The 26,083-nt window shown below is 40.1% G+C and overlaps 1 protein-coding gene across 25 annotated transcripts in view; it reads left to right on the top strand.

Moving 5' to 3' along the window:
* ptk2aa (protein tyrosine kinase 2aa) overlaps positions 1-26,083 on the top strand; it is a 111,901-nt gene that overhangs the window by 52,206 nt on the left and 33,612 nt on the right. For 16 of the 25 annotated variants that reach the window (XR_013795090.1, XR_013795091.1, XR_013795092.1 and 13 more), the window contains 9 exons: positions 241-467; positions 6,952-7,118; positions 13,235-13,328; positions 15,536-15,609; positions 15,687-15,749; positions 18,874-18,928; positions 23,070-23,210; positions 24,169-24,246; positions 25,928-26,035. Coding sequence is in view for 20 of the 25 variants with exons in the window: in XM_079591115.1 (XP_079447241.1) it covers positions 241-467; positions 6,952-7,118; positions 13,235-13,328; positions 15,536-15,609; positions 15,687-15,749; positions 18,874-18,928; positions 23,070-23,210; positions 24,169-24,246; positions 25,928-26,035 (1,007 nt within the window). In the remaining 5 variants the exon portion in view is untranslated. Of the gene's footprint in view, positions 1-240; positions 468-6,951; positions 7,119-12,090; positions 12,771-13,234; positions 13,329-15,529; positions 15,610-15,686; positions 15,750-18,873; positions 18,929-23,069; positions 23,211-24,168; positions 24,247-25,927; positions 26,036-26,083 lie in introns of those variants that run through there. The other 9 variants (XR_013795089.1, XM_079591107.1, XM_079591108.1 and 6 more) reach the window with 2 other exon arrangements.

Below are 26,083 nucleotides of genomic sequence, written 5' to 3'. Positions count from 1 at the left end.
ATTTAGGAATTTTGTGGTGTGTTATATAAATATATATTGTATTTATTTATTATAAATGTCTATTTATTTTTTTAATATTTTTATTTCAGAGATTTTACTGCCTTTACTCTGAACCGAGATGCTCAGAATTGGATCATGTTGTGATTTGATAATCGCACTAAGCCTGATTGCAATTTTCATTTTATTTTTTATATCAAAATGACCCTAACCGGTTTCCCCTCCTCTTGTTTTTTCGCACAGAATATGACAGACACTTAGCGCACAACAAAGGCATGGCGACGGCATACCTGGAGCCCAACCAGAACTACACCCTGGGCCCCGGGGCCAAGGCCCGTCTGAGTGCGGGGCCGGAGCGGGCCCCCGGCGCCCCGGACAGGGTCCTGAAGGTCCTCCATCACTTCGAGAGTAACAGCGAGCGCAGCACCTGGTCCAGCAACATCCGACATGGAGACGCAACTGACGTCAGGGTAAGAAAAAGGTCACAAGGTCACATAAGTTCTGTTTAGTGTCCTTCATCAATATCTGTAGCTTTTAGAACCGGTTTCTGAGGGTTTTACATGGTTTTAAGGTGGTCCAAGCTTGACATTTTTTTGTCATTGTCTGGTCTTGATGGTTTTAGTTAGTTTCTCATTACTGTATCAATGCAATGAGAATCATCATATACAGACATAATATTTTTTATTTAAAAATCATCATAAAATCTACTTCAGTACAGCAAATGCTGCATTCATTTATGTATAAATACTTTATCATCTGTATTTTTGGAATTTAAAATCCCCTTGTAGTCAATAATTTTATCCCTTAACTTATATTTGATCACCAAAATGGCATTTAAACGTTTTTTTCCTTGAAAAAAACTTTCTTCATGCCTTAAAATAGCTTGAATGTAACTCGTCACCCTTGCTTCATTTAGTATGCGCAGTTCTATGAATATGCAAATGAGCCCCGCCTCCACTCACTCACTCAGAGATCCACTGGTTGACGATCACACGTTGATCTGATTGGTTACAAGATAGTTTGTGACGTCAGAAACACCAGCGATTTCAAACCGTGTTTTTGAGACTGTCTTTGGTTCACTGCAGTTTTAAGCAGAAAATACTCAGCAATGCTGTCCACTTATGAACTTACACATGGTTTTTCTTAAAGCGTATTAAAAACACCACATAGACACATAAACAACATTAAAAGCTGTATTTTCACCACAGGAGAACTTTAAATAATACATAGCTATAATTATTAGAGGTGGGGAAAAAAATCGATTCTTAGATGCATCGCGATGCGGACGTGGACGATTCTGAATCGATTCACAAATGCAAAAAATCGATTTTCAAAAAAAAAAAAAAAAATTCTTTTTTTTTTTTTTTTTGAAAATCGATAATAACGTAATATTGACGGAACGCAAAAGACGGAACTCTGAAGCGTGGAAACAATATTGTCAAAGCTTCCACCCGGCTCGGAAAGGGCAAAGCGCATTACACAATCAATCGCAACTGTTATTGCCAAGGATTTGCATCCAGTCGTTGAGAACCAGGGCTTTCGCGCTATGTTGCACACTTTGGAGCCGAGATACAACGTCCCATCTCGGAGATATTTTACAGACACAGCGATCCCCACACTCTACAACAAGACCAAAACCGAAGTCATGGAATCACTGAAGAAAGCGGGTAGGATAGCTGTAACATGTGATGCGTGGACATCCGTATTTTATGTTAATAGAGATTCAGAATATGTTGAAGTTTGTTATAATTTGTTATTGTTGTGATTTTTACTGTAGTGAATTTACTGTTGTGAAATGGAAAATCAATAATCGAGAATCGTTAATAATCGAAAATAGACTGTAATCGAATCGGGACTTCAATAATCGTAATCGAATCGAATCAGGAAATCAGACAGATTAACCACCCCTAATAATTATATCAATCAGAAACATATAATAATTTTTGTAGTTATAAAAAAAAACATATTTTCTGTTAGAATCTGTTTTTCATACTAACAAATCCAGATAAAACTGTTTCCTGAGGATTTTACATGGTTTCCAGGTGGTTTGAGTTGGTCATTTTAGTCATTAGCTGGTCTGAGCAGGTCTTGATGGTTGTTTGGTTGAACTTTGGTTTGGATATAATCAGTCAGACCAGCTTGGTCAAGGTTTTTAGAGCAAGTAGACCACCTCGAACCAGCAACAAACTGGTAGCTTCCAAGCAACATAAGTGTGTTTTTCCGCTTTATTGACAGTCTTTTGATTCATGAGTGCAGGATGGGTTTTGGTGACAAACCATCCATCCCCATTTGTGTGCCTGTGTGTGTTCAGACATGTAAATGTGTCTCTTCAGGAAACATACAAGCCCTTCTGAAGCTCAGCTTTCACCGAAAGGTTTAATTTTCTCTCCTGAAATTGAATTGATTTCAGACTCGGGAGGACAGAGCCGAGACGGTTAGAGACGCAGCAGTTGTATTGATCAGCGTGTGTGTTAAGCGGATTGTTGTGTTCAAATCCACAGGAAGATTAAACATGCTGGTCCTCTTGATCGGATGGTCTCTGGTGACCTCTCACGTTTCTAACTGACCCGCTCAGTCTGGACACAAACTGCCATGTGTGATGATTTTAAAGGGATACTTCAGGATTTAGCATTAAGCTTTGTATCAGTAGAAAACCTGTAGTATTTTCACATTACCGTGCTTCACTCCCTCATATCCCCCTGAGACGAGAGATTTATGTATGTTTTGTCTGTAAAAAATCCTCAGATGACGCAAAAATTTTCATTTTGCGTCATCGGAGGCTTTTTTGGCCAGAGGCTAAAGACTACAGCCAGTAGGAGGCGCTAGATCCGCATGTTTTCGACCCGCCCATAGAGGGAGGATCTCACTCACAGAATGAACAAATAGTGTCAGCCATCTTTTATTTGGAAGCTAAGCTAACAGTTTCTTGTTCTGTGGAGAAAGCTGAGTAGTAGCGATTACCATCCTCTTTTTCCCGGACATGTCCGGCCGTCAAGATCCTCCAAAACGCCCGGGATTCGGCTTTTGCTTTCTGCGGTCGCCATTCATAGTTTACACACACACCTTTTGTTTCAATCTCACTGAATTCATCCCGATCGGTGAATCTGAATGTAGTGTTCACATGAACGCTAAACAAGTGATGGGTTGATGTGCGTTTTAACATTGCTAAGAAAATTCCCGCTCCTCCGTGAGAGATACGAGACCGGTGCGTCTCACAGGTGCCGCTCATCAGTAATCACGCCACCGGCCTCGCGCCGTTCTCCCGCGGCCATCAGTCTCGTCCTGCTCGCCGCAGTAAACATGATGAACGACGACTGTAGAACGCAAAAGCCGAATCCCGGACATTTTGGGCGGTCTTGAAATCCCGGGCAGACTCGTCACGGAGACTCACTATTAGCCTAGCCTTGTTGTTTAACTGGCACTGTGCTCTTACCGGTGGGAGTGGCCTCGTAGGGCAGCGAAGCAAGTGCATTCTGGGAGTTGTTCTCTTTCATCCACATGAGCCACAAATAAATGTTCTGGCTTTTCTCAGTCTAGAAGGATCCAAATTCAAAAATAATTGCACATTTTCTACTACATAAATGACCCATTTTAAAGACACATTTATCTTTACAGCGGTGAAGTGTTCCTTTAAGTGACAAGAAGACATTTCAGTGCATGTTAAGGCAAGACACTGCAGACAAAAGCATTGTTTTTTTCATGCACTGTCAGTTGAGATTTTGCTTCCATAACATATCTTATTTTAGACTAAATCCATTAAATACACATTTAAGTCTTTATTTATTTGCATCTGTAGATTTAAATTGCAATACTACATATCTTAAAGGTGGTGAGTGAGTTTAAGACTTCAGCAGCTTTACACACACCAAACTTTACAGCTTAATTAAACATAACATTTGTCTGTATCTACTGAGATTAATCAACTGGGGAAATATGGGGAATTTTAATAGTTAATATTTGTACCCTGTTCATCTGTGTTTCCTTGCCTTAATCCACAGAACAAAGAGTTTGTCTTCTGATCATTGAGAGCATGTGGAGGTCTGGCTGAGGTCCAGATTAAACAAGCCTGAAGCTCAGACGTGTGTGTGTGTGTGTGTGTGTGTGTGTGTGTGTGTGTGTGTGTGTGTGTGTGTGTGTGTGTGTGTGTGTGTGTGTGTGTGTGTGTGTGTGGGTGGTTTAATCTTGACACAAGTGGGCATTTCTAATGCAGGATGTTTTCAAGCTTTACCACAGATGTTCAGATTTCCAGCTGCACGGATTTTATCTGGAGAAGATTAAAATCAGGAATATTTTGTGGAATGAAACGGAGAATCTAAAAACTTTGACTATTAAATTGTGCAAACATGTCAACATGACTCACATATTTTAGAGAAGGAAAACTTTTTATAAGTTTTGAATTATTTCCAGTTGCTTTGGGCGTCTGCTTAATGAATAAATGAATATGTACCGGTAAATATAAATTGATGCATTAGCATTCACACCTAAATATAAAATAACAAAGCAGGATCTGAATGGCAACTTCTAATTGACTATTTGCATGCACATTACTTGTGATGCTAATGATACTGAGCAACAAATGACATTTTAAACCATTGCTGAAATTAAATGCAAAAAGTTATTTTATGAATGAATAGAAGGTAATTTTATAGAAAAGACAGTGAGAGTTGTTAACATCTTTGATGATTTTATTTTAGTGCATGTTAATTTGTTCATGTTGTTTTAATTATGCTAAGAAATACAATGCAGTGTTTTAAAATATTTTATTTCTGCGGAAACGCTGTTGTAATGAATTCAACCGGATTTATCCATTTTATAATTCTATACGTTTTTAGCTGTAAAGCATGTTAATGTATCATATAGTTGATCTTTTAGAGATTAATTTGAGTTGCTGATCTACACCGCAGTGATTATCTCATTAAACTCGGCCAAATGAAGCACTTTAATTATTCTAATGAGAGATTTGCTGTCGTTTCACTCTTGGATTAACAGGCCGATACCAACAACTTCACTCACGTCTTCTGTATATTCAAGGGGGCGACTAGTTAATTACAAAATGGATGTTCATTTAAATTTCATGTGCATTGTTTTTTTTAGATTGTGATATGCATAGTGTAAATTTCCTTATTGTATTTTTATTTTATTTTTACCAATGGCAAGTGCTTGAGTTGATCTTTATGGTTCATTAGTCTCTTTTCCTAGAACATGATTTATTGTAAAGGCCGAGATCTTACAGAAAGTGCAATTTAAAGGGGTGGTATAATGCCCTTTTCACTAGATGTAAAATAAATCTCTATGAGAGTGTGTGTGAAGTTTTAGCTCAAAATACCACACAGATATTTTTATATGGCATGTTAAAATTGTCACTTTTTGAGGGTTTGCAAAAACACACCGTTTTGTGTCTGTCCCTTTAAATGCAAATGAGCTGCTGCTCCCGGCACAGGGCGGAGCTTCAAGAGCTTGTGTCCTTTTACCTCACACACACACACACACACACACACTCACACACATGCACTGAACATTTCAATGTTTATGTTCAAACCGGAGACAATGATGGAGAGACTCAAGAAGAAGTGACAACATGTAGAAGAACAGGACATTTCTGAATGGTTAGTTGATGAATTTATGTTGATTATGTGTAGTTATCTTCTAGTCACTGATTAGCATATTCTGTCATGATAATCTATAAATCGTGTTCCGGGGGCGGAGTTTATGTAAATTTTAGGGTTAGTGATGTCACTAACCCGGGAGGAATGTTGTGTAGTTTCTACCAGCCGTTTGTTGTAGTCCTTAAAAAACTATTTCTTTAAAAGCAAATATCTTCCTTTGCTTTGAACTTTGAGCGTTGTAACTTTGCAGATGTTGTTTGTTCACACAGCAACATTACACACTACCGGTAACTAAAGTTAGAAAAGTGAAATCATACTCAACCACCCCTTTAAAGTGCTCCCAGTGCCAGTATGCAGTGGGAAATCCAGCTCTGTTATTCCCGAACACCACCGGTTGCCAAACCCTCGGTCGTAATGTGAAGGCCACGTGTAGCTGTGGGTTCCAGCTGGCCTGAGCGCTGTTTATGTGCTGAGCGTTAGTCAATCTCTCCTTCCTGTCAGGCCTGAAACCCAGTCACCTGAGCCTGTCATATACGTGACCCTGGAGCACAGCACCAGTCTGGAGCCGCACGGGTATATCTGTGGCAATAGCAACTATACATTGTATGGGTCAAAATTATCCATTTTTCTTTTATGCCAAAAATCATGAGGATATTAAGATCATGTTCCATGAAGATATTTAGTAAATGTCCTACTGTAAATATATAAAACATGTATTTTTGTGAGTGAATGCAGCACAATCGTGAACATAAATGCACAACTTTAAAGGAGATTTTCTCAATGTTTCGATTTTTTTGCTCCCTCAGATTCCAGATTTTCAATAGTTGCATCTCGACCAAATATTGTCATATCCTAACTAACTACACATCAATGGAAAGATTATGCAATAAAATTACCCTCATGGCTGGTTCTGTGGCCCAGGGTCACAGATATGCAGTGTTTTGATTTGATGCTCTAGAAACATTTATGATTATTATCAATGTTTAAAACATGGGATTCTTTGATGAACAGAAAGTTCAAAAGAACAGCATTTATTTGAAATATAATATTTTGTAACATTATAAATGTCTTTACTGTCACTGATCAATTTAATGCGTCCTTGAGGAATATATATTTTTAATTTCTCTTAATAATGTCTTAATGTCTCTGACTCCACTGCAGTTATTGTGTGTGTGTGTGTGTGTGTGTGTGTGTGACGGGAATATTCAGTCTCATGAAGGATCCATTACACTCTCCAATCATCTAATAACACCCGCAGGATGTGTAGGGTTCTGTAAATCAGTGTATATATCGCAGTATGGCGTGTATTATGGGGTTTTTATGATCTGTGTGTGTTTTGCGTCCGCAGGGAATCATTCAGAAGATCGTGGACATCCATAAAGTGAAGCTGGTGTGTTGCTTCGGGCTGCGGCTCTCTCACGGGCCGTCGGGCGACGTGCACTGGCTGCACCCGGACATGGGCGTGTCCCACGTGAGGGAGAAGTACGAGCAGAACCGCCCGCAGGACGAGTGGAGGTGAGCGCTCGCATGACCTGACACAGAGAGGTCGTTGAGGCTTTGATCCCGGCTGAACACACACTATAGACCTGCCTATAGTTCATTATAGTGTCCTGGTCCTCAAGCCCGGTCTGGGGGATCTGCTGGTTTAACTGGGTTGGGTAACAGCAGCTGAGGAACCTGAGTGTGATTGTGTATGTGCACCAGTGTTTTATTGGGGTGTTTGTTGGGCTGTGTGTATGTTTGTTTGTTTGTATGTGTGAGTGTGAGTGTGAGAGTGTGTGTGTGTGTGTGTGTGTGTGTGTGTGTGTGTGCGCGATTCTGTGAGTGAGTGAGTGAGTGAGTGTGTGTGTGAGAGAGTAAGAGTGAGAGAGAGAGTGTGTGTGTGTGTGTGTGTGTGTGTGTGTGTGTGTGTGTGTGTGCGATTCTGTGAGTGTGTGTGTGTGTGAGAGAGTAAGATTGATAGTGTGTGTGAGTGAGAGAGTGTGTGTGTGTGTGTGAGAGTGCGAGAGAGTAAGAGTGATAGTGTGTGTGAGTGAGAGAGAGAGTGTGTGTGTGTGTGTGTGTGTGTGTGTGTGCGATTCTGTGAGTGAGTTTGTGCGATTCTATGAGTTTGTGTGAAAGTGAGTTTGTGAGTGTGTGTGTGTGCGCGAGAGAGTGAGAGTGTGTGTGTGTGTGATTCTGTGAGTGAGTTTGTGCGATTCTGTGAGTTTGTGTGAAAGTGAGTTTGTGAGTGTGTGTGTGTGTGTGTGTGTGTGTGTGTGTGTGTGTGTCTGCGCGAGAGAGTGAGAGTGTGTGTGTGTGTGTGTGTGTGCGTGCGAGATTCTGTGAGTTTGTGTGAAAGTGAGTTTGTGAGTGTGTGTGTGTGTGTGTGTGTGTGTGTGTGTGTGTGCGCGAGAGAGTGAGAGAGTGTGTGTGTGTGTGTGTGTGTGTGTGTGTGTGTGTGCGCAATTCTGTGAGTGAGTTTGTGCGATTCTGTGAGTTTGTGTGGAAGTGAGCTTGTGAGTGTGTGTGTGTGTCATGTGATTGTCATTTAGGGTTTGAATTCATCGACCTCTAAATGTGTGTGTGTGTGTGTATGTGTGTGTGTGTGTGTGCCTTCTGCTGCGCTTCTCTTTGTCTGTGTCAGTGTGTCAGTTTTATTTTATCAGGGGCTTGAGGCTTTATAGATGTGAGTTATTCCCTCACAGATGGTATTTTGTGTCACCTCGTCTCTACCCACAATGCATCAGCGGACCGGTCAGGCCTCATGAAGCAGCTGCATCTCCATTCACTCGACCTGCTTTTGTTCTGTCAGTGATTTAAAGTCCTGCTCTCTGTGTGCAAGCTGCTGTTTGTGGTTCCTCCGTTAGAAACGCTTGATTATCTCCAACGGTTTAGGGATCCGGGCGGCTCGTGAAGTGCTCTTGATGGTCAGTGTAGAACCTGCTCAGTGAACCCAGTCCAGCTCTGGACAGATGTAGACGAGTCTTGAATGAAATCTGGTTTACTTTGCAGCTTCTTCTGGTCAAGATCGCCCTTTCCCAGAAGACATGCATCTTAAGCCCTATTCGCACGGGATTAGTATTATCTAGGGACCTCGTGTGATTTAGAAATTACCCCGCGACATCTGAATTTCGTGTGGCGCATTCGCACAGGATAAGCGAAGCCTGTGATTTTACTCGAATTTACTGACTTTTCTCCCGGAACCCGGATATAAAAATAATAAAAATGTATAAAAATGTAGTTTATACCCATATTATATTTATTTTAGCCCAGTGGAAATCTGTTTTCAGTGGGCGACTAGATGGTTTTTTGCGTATGAGGGTCTGGTTAGATGGATAAAAAAAAAAAAAAAAAACATTTCACCAGGTTAAAATCTAAGAGCTCAAGGTTTAGGCCTACGTTTGATTTATTTGTAACATTAAACTCGAAATTATGATGTGAAACCCCCTTGCTTGATTGTGCATTATTTTTGATAGGCTATTGTTTGGAAATGTCTTGTCGTTAGGTCTAGATATACGCATGATATATCATAAACAGAAGAATGCCTACTTCACGCATGCTGTTATATGTCATCCATCTAATCTTTCCTTTTGTCTTTGCTCTTCCGGTGGTTTTCAGCTTTCTCTTTTTTCTGCAAATTGTATATGGTGTCGGTGTGCGATATGACCCAGTGCCCAAAACACTGTCAAAACCAACGCAGCTTCCATTCTTCGCGAAAGATTAATAAAAAGGCGCAAAGTAAAGAAATACCTTGAAAAATATATACAGCCCCGCCAAATCCTGGACAAAATCAGAGATGCCGATTCGCACGGGACTAATATTATCACAGAACGTCGGTGTTCGGCGAAATATGGTCGGTCATTTGCGGGGGAATTATTACTTTACAATTTACAGACATGACCGATTCGCACAGGATTAAGATCACAGACAACCTCCGCAATTATTACAAATGACTAGAGGTCCCTAGATAATACAAATCCCGTGCGAATAGGGCTTTAGTGTGTTGTAGAAGTGTGTAGTAGAAGTGTGTAGTAGTTAGTAGTGTGTAGTAGAAGTGTGTAGTAGTAGTAGTGTAGTAGTGTGTTGTAGTAGTGTGTTGTAGTGTGTTGTAGCAGTAGTGTGTAGTAGAAGTGTGTAGTTGTAGTAGTGTGTAGTAGAAGTGTGTAGTAGAAGTGTGTAGTAGTATGTTGTAGTAGAAGTGTGTAGTAGTGTGTTGTAGTAGAAGTGTGTAGTAGTAGTGTGTAGCAGAAGTGTGTAGTAGTAGTAGTGTGTAGCAGAAGTGTGTAGTAGTAGTGTGTAGTAGTAGTGTGTAGTAGTAGTGTGTAGTAGTAGTAGTGTGTAGCAGAAGTGTGTAGCAGAAGTGTGTAGTAGTAGTGTGTAGTAGTAGTGTGTAGCAGAAGTGTGTAGTAGTAGTGTGTAGCAGAAGTGTGTAGTAGTAGTGTGTAGTAGAAGTGTGTAGCAGAAGTGTGTAGTAGTAGTGTGTAGCAGAAGTGTGTAGTAGTAGTGTGTAGTAGAAGTGTGTAGTAGTGTGTTGTAGTAGAAGCAGGGTTCGAAATTAACTTTTTGGGTCACCTGCCACGGGGACTGGTAGATTAAAAAATCCACCAGCCAAGCATATTTTTTACCGGCCAAAATAATAAACAGCCTTTTTGTGTCACATATACATTAATTTCAGTACATTTAATTGAGATAATAAGGTATTATGTTGAATACAAACATAAAAAATTGTCCAGAGCAAAATTTGAAATTTAGGCTATAACAAACATTTTTTTTTTTTTTTTTTTTACACACACACACAATCTCTCTCTCTCTCTCTCTCTCTCTCTCTCTCTCTCTCTCGTTTTTATGTTGAAAGGAATGGCTACTGTTCATTTGCGCACACATTTCTGTCATTTTCTATCTGAAGCTATTGCCTGTAACATTGAAAACTCCGGTCTCTTGTGTTTAGCGCGAAAGCTCATGTGATTGCTGCCGGACAGTCGTGCCGTGTACCAGCTGCTTTGACGCGATTATCAGTTTAACTGACTCGAAACGTGTGCAATATCTCACGACCTCCCGAGTGTCCGAACATTTTATTTTATTATTTACTAACTAAACGGAAAATCTACCAGCATTTGGCGCTTGGCGGGTGTTAATTTGCTGAAGATTGCGGGATGCTGAAGACAGCGCTTAGGAGACGGTGAAGCCTTTATACTTTCGCCTGGCTCCACTGAGAGAGAGAGAGCGCGCGCGCGACCGGGGCTCGCTCTCTCTCTCTGCTCGTTCTTCAGTTAAACGTGCGCCCTTTCACACGCGCAGCAGTTCGTCTACATTCGGCTACTCACCGATCAGATATGACTATGGCGGGACAAACATTTTATTACATTACTATTTTGGTATGAACATTCACCCGCCAGTGTGGCGGATAGCCTTTTGAGATTTACTCGCCAAATGGAAAATCTACCCGCATTTGGCGCTTGGCGGGTGTTAATTTCGGACCCTGAGTAGAAGTGTGTAGTAGTAGTGTGTAGCAGAAGTGTGTAGTAGTAGTAGTGTGTAGTAGTAGTGTGTAGCAGAAGTGTGTAGTAGTAGTGTGTAGCAGAAGTGTGTAGTAGTAGTGTGTAGTAGAAGTGTGTAGTAGTGTGTTGTAGTAGAAGTGTGTAGTAGTAGTGTGTAGCAGAAGTGTGTAGTAGTAGTAGTGTGTAGTAGTAGTGTGTAGCAGAAGTGTGTAGCAGAAGTGTGTAGCAGAAGTGTGTAGTAGTAGTGTGTAGTAGTAGTGTGTAGTAGAAGTGTGTAGTAGTGTGTTGTAGTAGAAGTGTGTAGTAGTAGTAGTGTGTAGTAGTAGTGTGTAGCAGAAGTGTGTAGTAGTAGTAGTAGTGTGTAGTAGTAGTAGTGTGTAGCAGAAGTGTGTAGCAGAAGTGTGTAGCAGAAGTGTGTAGTAGTAGTGTGTAGTAGTAGTGTGTAGTAGAAGTGTGTAGTAGTGTGTTGTAGTAGAAGTGTGTAGTAGTAGTAGTGTGTAGTAGTAGTGTGTAGCAGAAGTGTGTAGTAGTAGTGTGTAGTAGTAGTGTGTAGCAGAAGTGTGTAGCAGAAGTGTGTAGTAGTAGTGTGTAGTAGAAGTGTGTAGTAGTGTGTTGTAGTAGAAGTGTGTAGTAGTAGTGGGTAGCAGAAGTGTGTAGTAGTAGTGTGTAGCAGAAGTGTGTAGTAGTAGTGTGTAGCAGAAGTGTGTAGTAGTAGTGTGTAGTAGTAGTGTGTTGTAGTAGTGTGTAGTAGAAGTGTGTAGTAGTAGTGGGTAGCAGAAGTGTGTAGTAGTAGTGTGTAGCAGAAGTGTGTAGTAGTAGTGTGTAGCAGAAGTGTGTAGTAGTAGTGTGTAGCAGAAGTGTGTAGTAGTAGTGTGTAGTAGTAGTGTGTAGTAGTAGTGTGTTGTAGTAGTGTGTAGTAGAAGTGTGTAGTAGTAGTAGTGTGTAGTAGTAGTAGTGTGTAGTAGAAGTGTGAATGCGATTGAGCTCCTGCTTTCTCCACTTCTCAGGAACTGAGATTCGATCATTTCCTGAGCCAGTTCCAGGAAGTGATGAAAGCCGTGCAGGATCATTTCCTCTGGACACAGCAGAGGATTGGATCCTCCACATGAAGCCGCGGTGTGAAGGACTGTGGGAATACGCTGGAGAGAACGATCATGATTTGAGCGCTGCGCTTGACAGTGATTTATGTGTTGTGCTCGTGATGGGTTTTTCATGGCTCATATATCGATATTGAGTTTCATTCTGCCGCAGTGATCGGCTGCGTGCTCTCAGTCATAAATCCTCCAGTATTGATGGGTTTGAGTGTTTAGATGATGCAGGGATCATGTGTGTGTGCTGTGGTCATGAGGTCTGCTGCGGCTTTTAACATGTAATGTTCCCCGTTTTCAGGTTTTCATTCATAAGCATGACAATAACTGTACATTAGTATTGATAATGGGTTTGCTGCGTACAATGTTTAAGTATATATACACACACACACATACTGTATATATATTTAATATACATACATTTCTAATACAAGTACATATATTCAAGTACAAGTAAATATTCTAATATAATTTGGCAAAATAAGTTATAAAATAAAGGGATTTATTTAGTTTTTTATCTCTTGTAAAGCTTTGAGTTCCTTTAAAAGTGCAGATAAATAAAATGTATTTGGTATTATTATATTATACTAACAATTGTGAAAATAAAATAACAAGTTAAGAAATAAATAAAAATGTAATTAAATTGTAGTAAAAAAAAAAGTATCAAATAAAATCGTGTTTAATTTTTTTATAAAGAGAATGTGCTTAATTGTAATAAAAATAATGATTTTTTTTTTCAAAAATAAGCTTAATTTATTTCCAGCACAGTGTGTGTGTGTGTGTGCGCGTGTGTGTGTGCGCGTGAAAAAGAGAATGTGCTTAATTGTCATAAAAATAATGATTTTTGTTTTCAAAAATAAGCTTAATTTATTTCCAGCACAGTGTGTGTGTGTGTGTGTGCGTGCGTGCGCGTGCGTGCGCGTGTGTGCGCGTGTGCGCATGTGTGTGTGTGTGCGCGTGTGCACGTGTGTGCGTGTGTGTGTGCGTGTGTGTGTGTGTGTGTGCATGGTGACTTATCCTGTCATGACTCTTTTATTTACCGTGTCTTCTCTCTCCTCCTCAGGTATGAGCTGAGGATCCGTTACCTGCCCAAGGGCTTCCTGAATCAGTTCGCTGAAGACAAGCCGACACTGAACTATTTTTATCAGCAGGTGAAGGTGCCCTCGTCCCGCTGGTGTCTGAGTGTTTGTGTGTGTGTGTGTGTGTGTCGGTTCCATTCGCTGTCAGTCAAGAAGCCTCGATAGGTAACCGCATCAGAGCATCGACCGCGATATCCCACAATCCTCCAGCAGAGTTCCCGCTGACAGGGAGGATCATGGATTAGTTTTATTAAGGCTGTTCATCATCTGGACAATAGAAGGACGTTACGGCAGATTCGGTAAAGGCCGACTGTGATGAAGTCGTGTTATTGTGCGGCCGTGATGAGTGATGTAGTGTTTGTGCAGAACACCTGCTGTATAAAACAGCTCGAGCTCTCGAGACATCGTCAATCACAGATATACAGTCTCTCTGACTCTGCTACACTAATGCTATTACATCACAGCCAATCAATCATTCATAATGGAATGTACTTTTTTTTTTTATATAAACATGAAAAAAAAGTACTTTTGCTATAAAAATGATAATATCATAATATGATGTACCTGATAATGTCATATAATGCATTTTTATTATATAATTTATTAATGTTTATATTAAAAACTTTCTTATTTAATATTTTAATATACATTTTCAAAAATGTATTATATCAAAATTATATTATATTAACTATTAAAAATAATTGCATTATATCACATATTATCATGTACATACTTTTTTTATAGAAAAAATACATATTTATTATTTTTGTTCATTTTTATATACAAATTTTAATTTAATATAAAACCAAATAAAAGTTTAATATAAAAATTACATCTAAAATTATTATATCTAAAAAAAAACTAATTTATATAAATATTAATGCATCATATTATTCTTAACTGATCAATAAATAATAATGTAGTGTTATGAAGAAAAAAATAGTATATTTATTACATTTAATTAGTTTATGTATTCATTTTATAATACTTATCAATTATAACAATATTTTTATTTTAATGTAAAATTATATTTAAAATTATTATATAAATGTATAAATATAAAGATTATGATGCTATATATTGATCTGTAAAACACATATTTATTTAGTTTACTGCATGACACTTTTATCCAAAGCAACTTACAAAATCCATCCAGTCAAAATCTCTTGTGTGAATTACAAAATATTTGAGTGAAACCTCAATAAATCAAGCGTAGCGTCAGTTCTGGCAGGTCAGGTTAGTCAAGCTCGCATCAGTGACTCTCAGCTGGTCCTCTATAGGAATACGACGCCTATCACTGCATACACTGTAGGGGTGGTTAATCTGTCTGATTTCCCGATTCGATTCGATTACGATTATTGAAGTCCCGATTCGATTACAGTCGATTTTCGATTATTAACGATTCTCGATTATTGATTTTCCATTTCACAACAGTAAATTCACTACAGTAAAAATCACAACAATAACAAATTATAACAAACTTCAACATATTCTGAATCTCTATTAACATAAAATACGGATGTCCACGCATCACATGTTACAGCTATCCTACCCGCTTTCTTCAGTGATTCCATGACTTCAGTTTTGGTCTTGTTGTAGAGTGTGGGGATCGCTGTGTCTGTAAAATATCTCCGAGATGGGACGTCCCTGGTTCTCAACGACTGGATGCAAATCCTTGGCAATAAAAGTTGCGATTGATTGTGTAATGCGCTTTGCCCTTTCCGAGCCGGGTGGAAGCTTTGACAATATTGTTTCCACGCTTCAGAGTTCCGTCTTTTGCGTGCCGTCAATATTACGTTATTATCGATTTTCAAAAAAAAAAACATTTTTATTTTTTTTAATTTTTTTTTGAAAATCGATTTTTGGCATTTGTGAATCGATTCAGAATCGTCCACGTCCGCATCGCGATGCATCTAAGAATCTATTTTTTTCCCCACCCCTAATACACTGTATATAAGCTCCTTCAGTATTATCAGGAGCATTACCCTCCTCCCTCCCCAGCTCCACCTCTCGCCAGTCAGGATTTGGCCTTCTGAGTTCCCTTTGAATTACTTCGCATTATGTTGTACTTTAAAATCTTGAATGAATGATATGTGCAATACATTGATGTTGGTTCTGTTCTGTTAGTAATAACCTAAGGAGGGTTATTGCTGCTCTTATCCATGCTAGGCTGCAGTTCTTGCCCAGAACAGAACCATACCGCCAATCCAAACTGTATGCTAATTCCCAATCGTGTTTGACGATAGTGATCCTGCCTGAAATGTATATGCTGTCCACAGGTGAAGAACGACTACCTGCTGGAGATGGCGGATCAGGTGGAGCAGGACATCGCTCTGAAGCTCGGCTGTCTGGAGATCAGGTGCGTGAGGAACTCTGAGCTTCAGCGGGACATCCAGAAGCTCGTGTTGACTTCATCTGTGCTTTTGTCTTGTCCAGGAGATTCTACAGAGAGATGAGAGGAAACGCTCTGGATAAAAAGTCCAACTATGAACTCTTAGAGTGAGTATCGACAGCTAATGGATATATGAGTTTCATGAAGAGTAGAGCGTTGGCACTTGCAATGCCAAAGTCATGGAAATGTAAAATAAGAATGTAAAATGTGTACCTTGAAATGCAATGTAAGTCGCTTTGGATAAAAGCGTCTGCCAAATGCGTAAATGTAATGGCCAAAACGGCACAGTTACCGGCAAATATGATCTCAAAATGGCAAAATAAATAAAAATCTGAAAAGCTGACTTGGCAACTAGATGAAATAAGATACGTTTTTTTAATATTTCATCATATTTCAGTTAATGTTTATAGTATTTCAAGTAATAAACTTGTTTTTTATGGTTTTGGTTCTGCCACACGCTCACAGTCACTCTTTCATCTCAACGGGACTGACACACTCTCTCTCTCTCTCACACACACACACATACACACTCTCTCACAGTCCCACTCACACACACACACACTCTCTTACACACACACACACGTGTGCATTAGTCGCGGGTCATTCCGTCTGATCGCCCGCGGTCACACAGCATCACTCTGGCCCCCCAGGGGGCGGGGAAGGGCGGAGAGTGCACCAATCACAGCGCCAGCTTGATTTGAGTGACAGCTGCTCTGACAGAAGCTGGTTAACCCCTGGTTAACCTCTGAACCACTGTTATTTTACTGTTATTGAGATACTATTATAGTTTTAATTCATATTTACAATTAGTTTTTATTTTATAATTTCATTTTAATCATTTTAATTTGTCTTAATCGATTTTTTTATTATTATTAATTCTTATTTCAGTTAAATTTTCAGCTAAATAAAAATAAGAAAAGGTACCTTGACAACTAGCTTAAATACAATGATTAGTTTTTTTTATATATATATATATATATATTACACTTATATATGTTCATATACTTATACTAGGCTCTAAAAGTATGTACTGTTTTTGTGAAGAGAGTTACTTTTTGAGTGTGTAGTAGAAAAGTAGGCAAATAGGTTAGTAGGTTAAAATCCTCCACATTCAGATGAGTTTAATATCCTGCTGTATCGGAAAGAAAGATGCCGTTGATCTGCCAGTCGTGGGTCTTTCATGCGGAGACTCTCCTCAAGTTAATGACCAAACGTATCTTTATAAAGGTTAACAATATTGTTGCAGAATAAATACAATGTGGATAACGTTGAATACATATATTTTTGTCAGGTTAGATACTGATAATTAATCACTCAAACCCCTTTATCTAAACCTCTCTTCTTGTCTCGCACATCCACCATGTTTGTAGTTTTTAAACCATTTTTATTTGTGTTTGTAGTTCTAATTGAATCCTCGTGTAGCGTACAATGGGCAGTGTTATCCGTTAGAGTGAGCGTGGATCTGCGCTTCGAATGCTAACCGGAAAAAGTAGATCATCCGGGTTTCTTTGGGATACTCATTTCAACATATGATTTGGGACACACTAATTCTACTTCCTATTCTATTTAGCACAGGTAGTATGCAAATTGGGACTCCGCATGTGTGTTGGATTTGTATAGTTCCCATTCCCATACTTACATGTGTGTAATTTAGTGCTTTTACTGTAAAGTGTGTGAGTTATTCATGATAAGGAGTGAGTAGGTACAACCTCTCTGGACTAAAAGTTCAGCACAGCAGTTTAAAGCATCGACTGATGTGTCGCTCTCGAGGCCCATAAACATGTGCGAGTTGTTCTTGGCGTGGCGCCAAGCGGTTAAATCTGAGCAAAGCTGAACCGAAGCGCTTTTCATTTAGATTAAATGATGAAACAATCATTAGGGACCGTTGGGTTTTATTGGGCTTTAAATCCCCGTCCTGCTCGCTCACAGAGCCGGAGAGGAACACACACTGGCTCAGTCTGCGGAGAGAGACCGGGCAGGGGGATTGCACAGTCTGATACGCTCCAACTTTTTTTTTTTTTTTAAGAATATAGGCTGTATATCTAGTATATTGGATATAATAATATCAAATTTTTTTTTTTTTAGTTTTTAGTTTTTTAACAGTTTGACATGCTCCTTCTGACAAATGCAAAACAAAAAAAAACTGGAGATTTGAAAGGATGATTATGATGATATTACCGTATATACCCGAATATAAGACGACCCCCCCCCCCCCCCCCCCCCATTTTCCAGACTTATTTTTGGGACAAAAAGAGAACAAAATAATTTTGCACTGATAATTCATTCTCTCTCTTCCAGCACGCGCACGCACCTTCTCTCTCTCTCTCTCTCCCTCTATCTCTCTCTCTCTCTCTCTCTCTCTCTCTCTCTCTCTGCGTTACGCGCCCACCTCTCTCGCGCACCTCACTCTCTCTCTCGCTTTGCGAGATATTCGGGTATATATGGTACTTTAAAAGAAAAATAGGTAGCAGTTTGATGCATAACCTGCTCACCTAATGACTTTTAAAGGTGCAGTCTGTAAGATTGACAACTAGTGGTGGAAATAGGTACTGCAGTCCAATTCAAAATATCAGCGATCGTCGTTTCTCCCGCCCGCCTCCTCAGACTTGACGCTCACACGGGTTGCCAGATTGACCACACGCAACAAAAACGAGTGCAATGGACAATGAAAATTGGCAACGTGCAATATCACAGACCAAAACAATAACAAACATTCCTGCCTGGAAACACACATTTCAAAGTTTTTTATGCTTTAGTAGATTGAAAAAGTTACATACAGCACCTTTAATTATAAATGGTGTCAAATAAAATCTACAAATATTTATAGGACGACTATAGAGCAAATGTTCGGGCGTATTTAACTTCCATATATTTAGCAAAACATGCATAATTAGTTAATGAAGTCATAGCCAGACAAAAGGAGGAAAAAGTTGAAAGTTTGCAATTTAGTTGATGTGTTTAAAGCATGTTTATAAAAACATACTAGATGTTGACATGAGATTTTCACTGTTGTAATAATTTTCTACACATGTACTGTATATGAGGGCAACAAACGAGTGTTTTTCTTTTGTGAAAGCTGCTTCATTGACTCCACATGTCCTTCATCCTGACGTTTATAGCTCTCTACATGTTGGTGGAGAGTTGGAGTGAGATCAGTTCGCCAGATGAGCGCGGATGTCTATATTAAAAAGCACTCTGCATCTGTGCTGAGGTTTCTGCTCTGCTTTACAGAAAGGACGTTGGACTGCGACGGTTCTTCCCCAAAAGTCTATTGGAGTCGGTTAAGGTGAGCGCATGATTTCTGTTACACACACACTGGTTAGAGAGAGAGTTTCACATTTTCATGCATTTGTGTTCAGTGTGTTTCTAGCTTGAGAATACTTAGTGTTAAAGTTGTCATGAAATCAAACTCATGCATGTTATTTTGCACAGATGAATCATTTTGATCTTCGGTCATATGTGCAAATCATGTATGATATCCCGCGAACTGTCTTCGGTGAAAGTGCCTTTACAGTTTTTGCACCTTTTTCTGGTTATAAATTGCAGAATCAGCTCAAATTTGACTATTTACTGACAATGATACAGTTTAAAATTATGATAAAGGACTATATGAGTTGACTATTTAAATTGCCAAATGTCTTTTTTTGTCAAATGTCTTTATATTTTATTTTATTTTATTTTTTAATATGGCACTACTACTCTGCTGTCTTGGCCAGGACTCCCTTGAAAAAGAGATTTTGAATCTCAATGGGATTATTTCCTGATAAATAAAGTAGATAAAATAACATAAATGCTCAGTGTGTGTATAGATACATCGGCCCCTATTCGGTTTATTAAGATCCAGTCAACAGCCAACAGATAATGACATGTTTTCCTCTGTGTGAGTGCTGTATGTGAATAAAAGCCTAAATTAAACCTGTTTATCGTTTAAAGTGCACGTGTTTCTTAAACCACTCAGTTCATATGGATTTCCCTTCACTTTTTGAAGTGTTAGAGTGAACACACTTTCAGTGGAGGGACAGAAATCTCTGATTTCATTAAAAATAATCTTCATTTGTGTGTCAAAGATGGATTGGCATGAGGGAGAGTAATTGAAGGTTTTGGGTGACCTGTCCCTTTAATGCTGGTTGTGAGATGAGGAGAAAAACTCATGACATGGAAAACCACGTGTGTGTGTGTGTGTGTGTGTGTGTGTGTGTTAAACTGGATGGTGTCAGTGTGTGTGCAGCTGGCATAAGAATAGTGTTGAGTGACTTTGCTGTTATTGAGGCAATCCCACACACACCCCTCCAGACAGATGCTCAGTAAAAGAGTGGGGATGTCCTCTGACCCTGGGTCACCCTTAAACGTGTGTGTGTGTGTGTGTGTGTGTGTGTGTGTGTGAGAGAGAGAGAGAGTGCGAGAAAGTAAGAGTGAGTGAGTGAGTGTGTGTGTGTGTGTGTGTGTGTGTGTGTTTGTTTGTGTGCGATTCTGTGAGTGTGTGTGTGTGTGTGTGTGTGTGTGTTTGCGCGTCTGTGTGTGTTTGTGTGTGTGTTTGTTTGTTTGTTTGTGTGCGATTCTGTGAGTGTGTGTGTGTGTGCGCGTTTGTGTGTGTGTGTGTTGTGTGTGAGAGAGAGAGTGCGAGGGAGTGTGTGTGCGTTTGTGCGTGCATGTGTGTGTGTGTGTGTGTGTGCGCGTGTGTGTGTGTGTGTGTGTGTGTGTGTGTGAGAGAGTGCGAGAAAGTAAGAGTGAAGGTGTGTGTGTGTGTTTGTTTGTTTGTGTGCGATTCTGTGAGTGTGTGTGTGCGCGTTTGTGTCTGTGTGTGTATGTGTGTGTGTGTGAGAGAGAGAGTGTGCGATAGAGTAAGAGTGAGTGTGTGTGTGTTTGTTTGTGTGTGTGTGTGAGAGAGAGTGTGAGAGAGATGTGTGTGTGTGTGTGTGTGTGTGTGTGCGCGTGAGAGAGTAAGAGTGAGTGTGTGTGTGTTTGTTTGTGTGCGATTCTGTGAGTGTGCGTGTGTGTGTGTGTGTGTGTTTGTTTGTTTGTTTGTTTGTGTGCGATTCTCTGAGTGTGTGTGTGTGTGCGCGCGTTTGTGTGTGTGTGTGTGTGTGTGTGAGAGAGAGAGATGGTGAGGGAGTGTGTGTGTGTGTGTGTGTGCGTGCGTGTGTGTGTGTGTGCGCGCGTGCGTTTGTGTGTGTTTGTTTGTTTGTTTGTTTGTGTGCGATTCTGTGAGTTTGTGTGTGTGAGCGCGTTTGTGTGTGTGTGTGTGTGAGAGAGAGTGCGAGGGAGTGTGTGTGTGTGTGTGTGTGTGTGTGTGTGTGCGTGTGTGTGCGCGTGTGCGTGTGTGCGTGCGTGTGTGTGTGTGTGTGTGTGTGTGTGTGTGTGCGTGCGTGCGTGCGTGTGTGTGTGTGTGTGTGTGCGCGTGCGTGCATGTGCGTGTGTGTGTGTGTGTGTGCGTGTGTGCGCGTGCGTGCGTGCGTGTGAGTGTGTGTGTGTGTGTGCGCGTGCGTGCGTGCGTGTGAGTGTGTGTGTGTGTGTGCGCGTGCGTGTGAGTGTGTGTGTGTGTGTGCGCGTGCGTGTGTGTGTGTGTGTGTGTGCACGTAGGCAGGACAGAGGTGTTATTTTACCACCCCAGATTATTACCCATCCTCCACTGAATCTAACTCTGTTCCATCAGTCGTGTGTTCATGTGTCCGAGAGCGGTTCATTTCGGCGGATTATATGTTTAATCAGTTCGCTCGCTTCCTAGAACATGTTTGAAAGAGTGTCCAGTGTCAGCGTATAGAGCAGACCTCATTTGATGGTGTTATTAATGGGGTTGAGTTATCAGCACTGCCATCTGTCCCCCGACCACATAAATCACACTCGAGTTATTGAGTTCAGCTCACGTCTTCTTTTTAATAATGCCATCGTTTGCTCTTCACAGCTTATTAAAGGAATGGAGGAAATCCTGTCATCATTTACTCATATTTAGTGAATAAAAGCACTAGAGTTTGAGTCCTGTGAGATCTTTAAAGTCTCTTCTGCAACACGACTGCGTTTAATTAATCAAAAATACAGTAATACATTGACATTATGGCAAGTAAATGATGGCAGAAATATTCCTTTTAAGACCAATGAGGAGAAACCAGGATAGATAATAGATGACAAAGATTAATATTCATGTATCATATATAGGGAACATACATATTAGCCTTGATGGGAGTCTAATTAGTAGTATAAAGTCGTAATTTGTGTTTTTATTCATTCATTTGTTATGATTTGTTTTGTTTTATTACTTTTACATACACTATTATTATAAATTATGATTTATTTATGATTATTATATATTTAATTAATCAGTTTTCTTTTAACTTCAAAGCAGTGCCATATTTATTATTATTATTTTAATCGGATTCTTAAATTAACTAAAGTTAATAATGAACATGCATTAGTGAACATTTACCCATTGTTATTAACGGCTCTCTATTATTAAAAAGAAGAAAAAGATTTGAAATGGCGTGTTGTAATAAAAGAGAAGAAGAAGAGGCGTGTTTCTGAGGCCCAAGAAGAAGAAATCCTGCCTTCCACCCTCTTGTTTGGTCTGTCAGATATTTCCCATAATTCCTGCACAGATGTAAGAGCCGATACCGGGCCGCACTTCCTCTCAGGAAGGGTGGACCGTCCTCTGAAGTGACCCTCACATTTCTGATAGGATCTGTGTCTCAATGTTGTTAAGATACCCATAATGCCTCTCAGATGATCTCTAACAGCAGACTAGATGCATTCAGTTTTGTGTATTTTGAGTGTTGAGGAGAGATGAGGATTGCTGTGTTTATTTGATTGACAGCTGAATTTGATGGTTGTTATGAACTTGAATTACCGGTGTGATTCTGGGCAATTCTGTTATAATATATATGCATGATTTTACTTTAGCAAACAATATTTATTGTGTTTGCTCCTTACTATTGCACATGTTAGGGATTTGCACAAACTCATAAACCTAAATAAACCATAAACCAAAATGTATAGAAAAGGCCTGGTATCGGCGGCAAAGTATTTTGTATCCCATATGACAAGCCATCTCTGTTGGTATGTGTATTTATTTTTAGTGGTTTAGTTGTGTTATGTTGGCTCTTTTTGTGTAATGTCACGTGGCCATCTGGAAATAATCTGGAAATAATTGTGAAATTATTACTGTAGTGTCTAATAAGCCCATGAGGCACCATATGGTGTTTGACACTTAAATAAACAAATCAATCAATCATAAACCTAAATATTTGATGCATAACTTGTTCTTCAGAACATGTAAAAATCAAGATTATTCGTAATTTCTGAATAAAAAAAAGTTCTTGCTGCACTTTATAGCGCTGTAAGTAATTCAATATGATGTTATTGGAGTGTTATTAGTTATTAATGTGTTCATTCAGTGTGTGATATGTAACGCTGTTCTTTCTCTTTGTGTGTCTCAGGCCAAAACGCTGAGGAAACAGATCCAGCAAACGTTCAAGCAGTTCGCCAACCTGAACGACGAGCAGAGCATACTGAAGTTTTTCGAGATCCTGGCGCCCGTCTACAGATTCGACAAAGAGTGCTTTCGCTGTGCTCTCGGGGTACGGCAGGTCATGTGCTCAAATACTGGCCTTTTCTGCCCTCTAGTGGACATAGAGGAGTTATAATTGCTGACACTGTGTCCAAAATGAACTTTTGTCTACAAAAACAGAAAAGAAACAAGCCGTTGGAAAATTATTTGAGAAAAAAATTCATACTACTAGTTATTTAACTAGTTATACTACTAACTATACACTACTCTTCAAAAGTTTGGGTCAGTGAGATTTATTTTCAATGGCAATAACTGGATCAGAAGTGACAGTTTAGAATTAGACATTTAGAATGTAACAATGTAACATTTTAGTTAGACATTTAGAATGTTACAAAAGATTCTATTTTTAAATAAATGCTGTTCTTTTTAACTGAAAAATTAAATGTGTCAGGGGTTCCACAGAAATATGAACCAGCACAAGTTTTTAACACTCAAATGTTTCTTGAGCATCAAATCATCATATTTACTGATTTCTGAAGGATCATGTGACACTGAAGACTGGAGTAATGATGCTGAAAATTCACAGGAATAAATTTCACTTTACAGTATATTCACATAGAAAACAGCTGTTTTAGATTGTAATAATATTTCACAATATTACAGTTTTTACAGTATTTTTGATCAAATAAATGCAGCATTGGTGAGCAGAAGAGACTGCCAGAAACATTAAAATATCTTACCGACCCCAAACTACATTGGCATTTACTTAATATATTATATCATGGGTTGTTTTCAATTTGGTGGATTAATGCAAGGAATATAATATAGAGAAATATTAGACCCTGCTGACAATTAATGATGATTTTCTTTGATTAAATCATAATGAATTATATGAATTAAGCTCTCTCTCTCTCTCTCTCTCTCTCTCTCTCTCTCTCTCTCTCTCTCTCTCTCTCTCTCTCTCTCTCTCTCTCTCTCTCTCTCTCTCTCTCTCTCTCTCTCTCGCTCTCTCTCTCTCTCTCTCTCAGTCGAGTTGGGTCATATCAGTGGATCTTGCTATCGGTCCGGAGGAGGGAATCAGTTACCTGACAGACAAGGGTTCCACGGTAACTCATATCAACATCGCCATAGCAACAAACAATGAGTTCCATCTGTTTTATGTTAATCTGAGTTGGTTTTGTCAGTTGCTTGGTTCTCTTTATGAATAGCTCCGCCCACAGTGAAATGTCATTGGTCCAAAATCGTGCCTCACATTACTACATGCTAAACCTCAAATGTCCTTCAGGGCATCTGACGGGAACACAGAAGCTCTTGAGAGAAAAACGTTAAACGTGTGTGTGTGTGTGTGTGTGTGAGAGAGAGAGAGAGAGAGAGTGCGAGAAAGTAAGAGTGAGTGAGTGAGTGAGTGAGTGAGTGAGTGAGTGAGTGAGTGAGTGAGTGTGTGTGTGTGTGTGTGTGTGTGTGTGTGTGAGTGAGTGAGTGAGTGAGTGAGTGAGTGAGTGAGTGAGTGAGTGAGTGAGTGAGTGAGTGAGTGAGTGAGTGTGTGAGTGAGTGAGTGAGTGAGTGAGTGAGTGAGTGAGTGAGTGAGTGAGTGTGTGAGAGAGAGAGAGAGAGTGAGTGAGTGAGTGAGTGAGTGAGTGAGTGAGTGAGTGAGTGAGTGTGTGTGTGTGAGAGAGAGTGAGTGAGTGAGTGAGTGAGTGAGTGAGTGAGTGAGTGAGTGAGTGAGTGAGTGTGTGAGTGAGTGTGTGAGAGAGAGAGAGAGAGAGTGAGTGAGTGAGTGAGTGAGTGAGTGAGTGAGTGAGTGAGTGAGTGAGTGAGTGTGTGTGTGTGAGAGTGAGTGAGTGAGTGAGTGAGTGAGTGAGTGAGTGAGTGAGTGAGTGAGTGAGTGAGTGAGTGAGTGAGTGTGTGTGTGTGTGTGTGAGAGTGAGTGAGTGAGTGAGTGAGTGAGTGAGTGAGTGAGTGAGTGAGTGAGTGTGTGTGTTTGTTTGTGTGCGATTCTGTGAGTGTTTGTGTGTGCGCGCCTGTGTGTGTGTGTGTTTGTTTGTTTGTGTGCGATTCTGTGAGTGTGCGCGCGTTTGTGTGTGTGTGAGAGAGAGAGTGCGAGGGAGTGTGTGTGCGTGCGCGTGTGTATGTGTGTGAGAGAGAGAGTGCAAGAAAGTAAGAGTGAAGGTGTGTGTTTGTGTGTTTGTTTGTTTGTGTGCGATTCTGTGAGTGTGTGTGTGCGCGTTTGTGTCTGTGTGTGTATGTGTGTGAGAGAGAGAGTGCGAGAGAGTAAGAGTGAGTGTGTGTGTGTGTGTGCGTTTGTGTGTGTGTGAGAGAGAGTGCGTGAGAGGTGTGTGTGTGTGTGTGTGTGTGTGTGTGTGTTTGTTTGTGTGCGATTCTGTGAGTGTGTGTGTTTGTTTGTTTGTGTGCGATTCTGTGAGTGTGTGTGTTTGTTTGTTTGTTTGTGTGCGATTCTGTGAGTGTGTGTGTGTGTGTGTGTGTGCGCGCGTTTGTGTTGCACCTGTGATCTGGTGTATCGTCTCGTATTAATCTCCCAGAGTCCTTCAGGGCATCTGACGCAAACACAGAAGCTCTTGAGAGAAACACTTCTGAAGGAATGTTAATCATATTTTCTGCTGATTAATCATCTGTGGTTCGTGACGCAGGATTTTGTCTGGAGGCAAAGTTGATGGAAAGTTCAGTGAATGTTCATGAAACATCATAACTCAAAAGGATTTCCTTATTTCAAAGCTTATTTTTTTCATTACAAGTCTGCGTATCATCACCTGTCTCCTTCTCTTCCAGCCGACACACCTGGCCAACTTCACGCAGGTGCAGAGCATCCATTACTCGTGCGTGGAGGAGAAGGAGAGGAAGGGTGTCCTACAGCTGGACGTGGCAGGAGCCGCCGAGGTAAACCCAAGCGCATGAAGTGCAGGAGATGTTGTGATTGTGGGAAGT

The sequence above is a fragment of the Phoxinus phoxinus genome (assembly GCF_949152265.1).
Source record: "Phoxinus phoxinus genome assembly, chromosome: 19".
Classification (NCBI taxonomy): Eukaryota; Metazoa; Chordata; class Actinopteri; order Cypriniformes; family Leuciscidae; genus Phoxinus; species Phoxinus phoxinus.
The sequence above is the reverse complement of the archived record's forward strand: the minus strand, read 5'-3'. Positions and strand labels throughout refer to the sequence as shown.